This window comes from Bombyx mori, chromosome 17 (genome assembly GCF_030269925.1).
Source record: "Bombyx mori chromosome 17, ASM3026992v2".
NCBI lineage: Eukaryota > Metazoa > Arthropoda > Insecta > Lepidoptera > Bombycidae > Bombyx > Bombyx mori.
The window spans coordinates 8631315-8640517 of record NC_085123.1 but is presented as its reverse complement, the minus strand read 5'-3'; the positions used below and the strand labels follow the sequence as shown (position 1 = coordinate 8640517).

The following is a 9203-nucleotide window of genomic DNA, read 5'->3' as shown; positions in this document are numbered from 1 at the left end:
GGACACGCGCCACGCCCCGAGCACGAAGCTCGCTGCGCCACCGATAGTCGGCAGCGAGCGACTCCGCCTCCAGCTCCCATGGCGGTGTCCCCGCCAAAACACACGCCGCCTCGAAGGAGACGGTGCGATATCCGCGGATGACCCTGATGGCAACGGTGCGCTGCGGCCGGCGCAGGAACCGAGCCATAGTGGCCCGGTTGCGCGGCTCAGCCCACACAGGTGCACCGTACAGGGCCATCGATCGCACCACCCCCGCGTAGAGGCGGCGCACAACCTGATCCGGTCCCCCAATATTCGGGAGCAGCCGGCTCAAAGAACCGGCCGTCCCCATCAATCGGGGGATACTGAGACCTTAGTTAGATCTCAAGGTGGGTGGCGACATTTACGTTGTAGATGTCTATGGGCTCCAGTAACAACTTAACACCAGATGGGCTGTAAGCTCGTTCAACAATCTAAGCAATAAAATAAAATTAAAAAAGAATAGTGGAATATGTTATTTAATCCAAGAAAACGTGACTTTAATGATAACAGAGTGCCAAGTTAAATCTGGCGTTTATTATTTTAATATCATTAGTTCGGACGTTTCCAATTACTCTACAATTTTTATGGTCACAAAACATTCAAATAACATCCCTAATATCCAAATAAATAAATTAATTTACGTTCACAATTCTTTGTAAACGGGAGAAAATAAGTACCTTGTGGTCTGGCAGTTTATATGACTTGGGATTTCATTTCCACCAAAAATATTCCCGGATTAAATAAACGCCAATCATCTCTTCCATTAAAGTGAAGGTATTTTGTAATTCTATGGCCTCGCGTGTCGTTCGAAGAATTAACTTTTGCTTTTTTTAGCGAGTATTTGCATTTTATAATATAAAAATATCATTGTAAGCCAAGTTTAATCGCGAAATGGCGTAACGTGTTTCTGTCCTTATCGGGCATGTTGTATGGTAATGTGTATGCTAATGCTCCACCGTACTGTTTGCTACTGATTGTTGAATAGTATCAACGTTTTTAAGTTACGTTATCTGTTATGAATAGGCTTACCAGCTTTGAGTTAGTAGAAATGAATAGCCTAATCTGGCCTCCATGAGCTCCTCCTACCTTTTATCTTCCCTTAACTCATTCATAGCAGTAGTGAATTCACCTCTTTTTATTTCTCCTTTTTAATTCTAAGTACCACTATTTCTACTGCAAATCAGTCGGCGATCTGGTTGCATGGGTGGGACAGTTTTTATGCAATAAAATTGAGATATCACATTTTGATGTCCATGGACTCCGGTAACCGCTTGGCAACAGGTAAATATTTGGCTCGTTTACCCGCTATAACACTCAAATGACTCTAACTTGGGACATTTCAGTGGGTAATTCTAATTTTTATATTCATTTGTATGTTGAATAAAAGAGCTTCAGTGAATGAACACTAATTATTTATTACGGCATATTCTATAAATTAAAACTTTACGTACACCTGATTCTCCACTCTAAGCACTCATAATAATTAATAGCTAAAGTTAGGGACGAGTACACTTTAATACGCCAAATAATCCGGGCTCGGCAACTAGTACTTCATCTGGAATTGTAAAAGTTTTAACAGCACGCGTAGAAGGTCCAAATTATTTCAGACAAGGCAATGACCGCTGTTACCGCAACAGACGAGAAACATAATGCGCTGTTTCCTGATTTTCCTTCTTCATCGCCGCATTCTTTACGGATGAGATGTGGATATGAAGTAGTGTTTTGGACTGACATAACACTGACATAATTAAAACAGTAACCCAGATTGATTAACTGCCATAGGAGGACATCAAAAGGCTTGTCAAACAATTCTTGATAACAGATTTTCTGGGACGTAGTTTTTTTTTAAATTAAATCCTCTATTGACGATTCCTAAACATAGCAGTCGCTCATGCCAGCTATAAACTAGAATAACTACATAGTATAAAACAAAGTCACTTTCTCTGTCCCTATATCTTTATGTATGCTTAAATCTTTAAAACTACGCAACGGATTTTGATGTGGTTGTTTTTAATAGATAGAGTGATTGAAGAGGAAGGTTTATATGTATAATAACATCCAGTAAATAGTGGAGAAATCAATAATAAATTACAGTTTCCGAAGCGAAGCGAGGGCGGGTCGCTAGTTTAAAATAATTTAAAAATTTTGTACAGTTAAATCGCACGAATTCCAACATGTACGAAACAAAAGTAATGCACCCCGTATGAACGTACGTTCCAGTCTAAAAGTTTTTTGTTAAACTGTGGAACAAAAGTTATATCTATCGCTGTTGTGTGCGAAAGTATTTAACTCCAAACAATATACCGGCGGACGTAGTTTAGACGTTGACAATTTGAATGCTTTGCTGGAAACTTTTCTCGCTGCGCGGTACCTACCGGCTTTATCTGTTATACACTAATTGAATGTATGCCTCTTTGATCATCATCATATTTGTAATTGTAAAACAAATTTCTTGGATAAAATTAATATCTTTGTTTTTTGCTAATTTTGTAGAAAAAAAAAGAATAATTTCTCCATCGCATCGTGAAGAACCAAACGAATAGTAAAACCGATTAGTGAAACGCCACAGATAGATTAGGAATATCAAAACTTACATAATTACTATGTATATATGTAATATAGTCAATCTATGGGCAAGTTTTAACTAATGCAATTGTCTCTTATGCTTCGTTCAGATGAAGATATACCTACCGATTTTAAATTTAAAAAAGATGTGTGGTGTCATGAGACACCGGATAGGAACGAAGTTCCTTATTATAAAAATATTAATTTTAAGTTCTATTTTCTATTTGAGGTATACAGAAAATAAAACTGGAGGTTTCGCAACAATCCACCCATCACATATACAAAACTATAAACCTTTATTGCTTTTGTTTTATTGCCTTCGCTGACGAAGCGAATACAGGAAGCAGTCGTGCGTCCCGGTTTTTTTTCCCTACCTATTCGCCGGTAGCCTAAGGGTCTCAACCTGAGAGAATTTGCTAACACTGGCCATAGTAAGTGAGCAACAGTACATCGCAGAATCTACCACCGGATCGGTCTCGTGACCCACTGAGAAGATCCGACGAGAAACTCAGTGAGCTGTTTCTGTGGGCGTCCCGGCTTAAAGATTTAGACAGCCAACCTTCAAATTATGATGCTCAAGGACTCTGGTAGTCACTTAACATCGGACAGGATTGGAAATACATAAGCATTTAACCAGAGCGGCAAAAATAACGTGGGGACTGGACGCGGAAATAATAAAAACAATATACACGGCAGCAGTGGAACCGGTCATCATGTATGCGGCTGGGGCCTGGGCGAAGTCCGCTGCAAAGCTGGTATCTAGAAAGCAACTCAATGTCGTGCAAAGAGGCTTCGCCCAAAAAATATGCAGAGCATACAGAACGGTTTCGCTCAACTCCGCACTCGCACTGTCCGGGATACTGCCTCTCGACCTCCGTATCAAAGAGGCTGCCACACTATTTGAGATTAAGAAACGAAAAAAGGAGCACGCCTACGGAGATAGGGAGATCGAGAAGGAAGTAATGTACACCAAAACCGCACACCCTGCATGTAAGCCACACCTACAATATAAACATCTGGAGAACCAGGAGCAGATTAACACCCTGGAAAATTTGCAATTTAAAATTTACACGGACGGCAGCAAGTTTGAGGGCAAGGTCGGGGCCGCTTTTTCCTTATGGAAAAACGACCTCGAAATTGAGTCCAAAAAGTTTAAGCTGTCGTCTCACTGCACCGTATACCAAGCTGAACTCCTGGCTCTCCGAAATGCAACGGTGGTGGCCCTGGAAAGGGCTGGATATTCATTTGGAATATTTAGTGATTCCAGGGCTGCCCTTGACACCTTATGCAATAGTGAGACAAGGCACCCTCTAGCAGTACCCGCACAAAATAACATAAGCCAGGCAACACAGGCAGGGAAAACAATCTCGCTATACTGGGTGAAGGCCCATGTGGGGATAGCAGGAAACGAGAGGGCGGATGAGCTCGCGAAATACGCCGCGCTACACTTGAAAACTAAACCAGTGTACGATCAATGCCCGGTCTCATTCATGAAGAGACAAATCCGAGAGGACACTCTCCATGAATGGAATCGGAGGTACACGGAGGGACCCACCGCATCCGGTACAAAAATATTTCTGCCCGACGTCTATATAGCCCAGAAATTTATAAAGTCAGAGAGCATAAACATGCACCTCACGCAAGTACTCACTGGGCACGGCGGGTTCTCGGAGTACTTGAATCGCTTCCGGTGCAAAGAGAGCCCGTCGTGTATTTGCGACCCGGACGTGGCGGAAACAGTCGTCCACTTAATTGTAGAGTGTCCGGTGCATTGTAGTGATCGACTTGAAATTGAACAAAGAATTGGAATCAAAATAGAAATTACAAAACTAAGTCAATTAATCTGTGAAAAAGAAACTAAACAAGACTTCATAAAATATTGTACCAAAATAATACAAAAAGTAAACTTTAGAAACAAATAAATTGTATATAAAAGGATATTTTGAAATATGCGGATATATACAATACTAAAATTAATACATACACAAAATCATCGAATCACTACAATGCCAAAGCAAATTCCTCGTATTCCTCGTAGCGACCTCTAGTTTTAAAATAGAAAAAGAAATGTTGCAAGAAAAATGGAAATATTAAAAAATGTAATTTTAATGTAATAATAGGCATATAAGTAAAATATAAGGGAATTAAAGTATAAGTATAAGAAGGGAACAGAAACGAATATTATATAATTATGGAAAACGAAGTAAAATAGCCTAAAAAATGTCCCTGACAATTACTCGTCAGGGGAACGCGCAATATATTAATAAAAAAAAAAAAAAAAAAACATCGGACAGGCCGTAAACTCGTGCATCTATCTAACCAATGAAAAACCAACCTGATAACACCTCAATAATAACGGTCGCTATAATCAGTCTGACAAGCAGAATAGTGAAACTGATACCTAATCAAAGTTAATCTCTAATATGGTCAAGGACATGAAGAAAATATCTAACAAAATATTTTCATGTTTTGGTGAACCATATTCTAAGCTAATGTTAATTCTTGTTCCTAGCATGATGAAGTTAACTTCCATCGAAGGCCGGATAAGTTTGCGGACAGAACAGCGACGGCAAATAATGCTCTGAACAGATACCTTGCCATGAATTTTAATGGGGAAGATTTACTCAAATTATTCCTTTCACACGAATGAACCTTTTAACTGACACAAAGGGTTCAAGTTTTGCGTCAACGCTTTTGTTTCGACTGAAGATAGACAGAAATAGCCGCACAACATTATGGCCATTCGTGTCAACGGCAGAATTCAAAATTATTTATGGATTACAATTGGAGTTAATGCCTTGACTAAGGATTAAGATATAGCCGCAATTACTAATGTTACTAAAGTGTGTACTTTTCGTGAAGACTTTAATAAATTTTAGTATGTTTTAAAACAGCTATAACATACAGGTTAGGAATGTGAAAAGATTCATCTGGTCGGCCCGATACTTAGTAATCGCGGCCAACACTTACATACTTTAACTGAACTCTAGTGATTATTAGCTTCCGTTCATCAATATTAGCCGAATCTATTTGGGTACGGTATTAAACAGCTTTGTCTACACTATCAATATAGATATATTTAGTTTTGCAACTATGGGGCACACATTTTAAATCTTTAAATAAAATCAAATTAATGATGCCATATTTTTTTGTCCAACTGTGGGTAATCGTTATAACTAGTGATAATATCATGATGTTGGTAAAATAAAAAAATTAAAATAATAATGTGGCATTGCAGATTTTCGCTTTTTACGAATCAAAAACTTTGTTACACCGAGCGTTGCTTTTTTGCGAAAGTACTACTGCCCATTAACAATAATAAAACAATGTTTTGAGGTGAATTTCGTTTTACTTTAATTCCTTCATTAGATCAGTTACAATCGTACAGATATGTTAATCCATGTCTATTATTCGCGTCCCTAGCAATATGCGAATGGGCCAGATTGCAGCCAGCAATCCACTGAATATTAATGGGATACGTCATCTACACCATCTGCACTGAAATCAAATCTCGGGAACACACAACTATGTGCCAATATTGATACTTAAATTTACAAATGGACGTTTTCGTTGTCAAAGAGATTTTATTTAGGATTGTTGTGATTTTAATGTGTTGGTATTGCTTCAAAGCCTTAACTCCATCGATAAAACCACGCTCGTACCAATAGGATATGAACAAACATACACATAAAGATTTTAATATATTATGATAAGATGCTTCAATGATATCAAATTAGGAAACAAAGACCTAACACTTGTCTCTTTCTAAGACCTCTTCCTAAAACCTAAGATTTATTGATAGCATGGGTCGAGGCTACTACTATCCGTTCTATCTCAGCCACGAAGCAATCTCGGAACTCAGCTTCAAGGACAGTTCAGTCCTTGATCAAATTATAATACAACTTGAAGTCGTCGTGGTCTAAAGGATAAGTCGCCTGATTTAATTGTATCGAGCAATGCGACTGTGCAGGCAGGTACCGATTTACCAGCACTATCATTTAAAGGACTCTCAGCATGATTTTCATATTTAATTGCTTATGTTTTAATTTTTTTTCCCATTCCTTTAATTTCCTTTCCCATTTTTTTATGAAATACCTGCATACTTAACATACGTTCACATGTCTCCGGCCATAAAGAAATGACATCATGTAATAGAAATTAAACCCGCAAAATTTATAACTTCCATAATTACTAGTGGTATGGCGGCTTGTGCAATCGGGCAGGTAGCTGCCACTGCCCTGCTTGTCTCTGTCGCGAACCAGGGTCAAAGTGGGCCTCGAGGCTTATCTATTGATGTCTATGGACTCCAGTAACCAGTTCATTCTCAGGTAGACCATGAACTCCTTCTTCCACGTAAATAATATAAATAGTTTTCATTCACGTTCAAAGGTCTTTAGATTCTAATAACTATTTTGTATTAGATCACAGCTGGCTTGCACATCTTCGCTACGACATAAAAAATCGAGTTAATGGATTTTATTAATAACCTTGATAATTTTGATTGCTAATTTTAAAACCTTTTTTTTGTTTTGAAAAATTTTAATTTTATTTTTGAAGCTGTTCAGTATTTCGACACAACGTATTTACCAAATTTTGAATTGTTTAATAAAGGGAAATAACTATATTAATTTATGAATTTTCATAATGCCCTGATATAATTTGAAATCGCAAAACACGATATTTTATGCAAATTGAACGGACCGCAAATGTTTACTAATTTATTTGGTTGGACATTGAATTATTTAGACTTTGTTAGTTCGTTTTTATTTAATTAAGTGTATTAAAATATTTGTATGTTATTATAAAATACAACACATATTAATTAAATTTCATTTCATTTATTACTTCAATTTATTTAATTTTTAATTAAAAATTTGTTTTTGTTACTCATTTATTGTATTGTATTTATTACTCATTTATTACTTTGTTATCTGCTATTTTTAATTCACAGTAATTAATTTAATCTCCACGATATGTTACTTGAGATCTTATTTTTATTTATTAAGTAGCTCCTGTGCTCAGATGTCATGGATCTAAAAAAAACTTTTATTTTTAGTTGTGACAATGTTATTAGCCTATCCATTAAATACCTAATAACACAGCTGAGTGCCAGTGCACTTTTAATATTTACTTTTAAAACAGTTTTAGTTTTAACATTTAATATTTGTAGTTAATTATTAAATATTAAAACTAAAACATTTCCCAACATAAAAATAAACTTTATTTTACTGAAACAAAAAAAGGATAAGAAATCAGAATATCAATTTAAAAATTTATCATCCGAGACGTTTCTGCAATTTTCGTAAACATCCACTACAATTTGCGCGACCGCAGACAACGTTTGTGGGAATGCAGTTTGCACGGAAATTGCATGGGTACGACGCATTAGCTAACACCAGGACACATATTACCAACGCAATTCCAGTCAAAAATGGTAACGCAATAACGGGAACCTGTCATTCCGTCGTAATGGACTTTTCTTTATTAAAATTTTCCCCTCTCAGAATAGATGTCTCAAACTCTACCTACCAGGTCCTAGATCCCGCGGTAAGTCCAAGAAAGGTTGGTTGGATTTATTAAAAGCGGATATTGCGGAAAATAGCCTCAACCAGAAGGATGCCAAAGACCGGGCTAAGTGGAGAAGTTTAAGAAGGAAAGCGCTCACTGGCAATAGACCAAGAAAACGCTAGAAAGAAGAAGAAATTCTTCCACCTCCGGTAATTGATGTCCACTAACAGTTTGTATCATCCCATTTTCATGCTAATAAAAACATAGTGGTTACGGCAATATCGCCGACTATATTCGCAATTACATCTCGGCGTTGGCTCTCTCCTTCGTGCGCTAAAATTACGTCATAATACTCGTCGTTGCTAATCCACGATGTAGTTTGTTTTGGCTTTCAGTATTACGATTGGCCGTCAACACTGTATAAAACTGGCGGGAATTATAGCGTATAGAAAGAAATAGTTTGTAACGTATAGAAAATAAGTACCTACAGTACTACGAACGAGTGAGGAAGTAAGCAGTCCCCAGTCAAAGGCTTCAACAATTCCAGAGCTTTTGGCAAACCCCTGCATACTGTAAAATGTACTTTATACATGATAGCCGCACCGACTATTATCATGTGACACCTCTCCCTTAATTTGTGTTGCATGTGTATGTGCATCTGTCGATAGCAATTGCAGGTCTGCTTTATAGACACGTTCGTAAGCTTGGTTCTTAGAGTTCTTTTAAGATGAAATTGTCCATAGATACGGCACATTGAATTTCTCGCCAGATCTTCTCAGTAAATCGCGATTCCGATTTGTTGGTATCTTGGTCACTACTTCACTGCTCTTACTTCACTCTTATACGCTAGTTTTAGCGTATTTTCTCAGGTTGAGCCCGTGAGCTTATCTACCCGACCGCGAGAAGCTGGAATATCCCCATAGGCTACCAGTGAATATGTAGAAAAAAGAAGATGAAAATGCATAATAATTTCATGAGATAAACCTAATATTTTGTTAATGTCCAAGAAATATTTTACCGTATTAGACAAAAAAAATCTTTTTCAGACAGCGACTTCTTAAAACCATTGCAGATTATTTCATCTGTCAACATAAATTATAATTACTTTA

At 37.4% G+C, this 9203-nt stretch overlaps 1 protein-coding gene and 1 long non-coding RNA gene across 2 annotated transcripts; one reads left to right on the top strand and one right to left on the bottom strand.

Annotated features, from left to right (window-relative positions):
• Positions 1 to 1416: 1416 nt before the first annotated feature.
• Positions 1417 to 1776, bottom strand: LOC134200520 (uncharacterized). The gene is made up of 2 exons (XR_009975475.1): positions 1651 to 1776; positions 1417 to 1576 (listed from the first exon to the last, which is right to left on the bottom strand). It is a non-coding gene; the product is annotated as an uncharacterized LOC134200520 (long non-coding RNA).
• A 1523-nt stretch (positions 1777 to 3299) lies between these two features.
• LOC101741598 (uncharacterized) lies at positions 3300 to 5236 on the top strand. Its single transcript, XM_012695752.2, has 2 exons — positions 3300 to 4340; positions 5099 to 5236. The coding sequence occupies exons 1-2, from the start codon at positions 3300 to 3302 to the stop codon at positions 5234 to 5236; spliced, it is 1179 nt and encodes a 392-aa protein (XP_012551206.2).
• The last annotated feature ends 3967 nt before the right edge of the window (positions 5237 to 9203 follow it).

What these genes read in the sequence shown, in the direction of transcription:
- LOC101741598 (XM_012695752.2), top strand. Translation starts at nt 3,300, where the DNA reads ATGTATGCGGCTGGGGCCTGGGCGAAGTCCGCTGCAAAGCTGGTATCT. An exon ending in AAACAGTCGTCCACTTAATT is followed by an intron (nt 4,341 to 5,098) that starts GTAGAGTGTCCG and finishes TCTTGTTCCTAG; the next exon opens with CATGATGAAGTTAACTTCCA.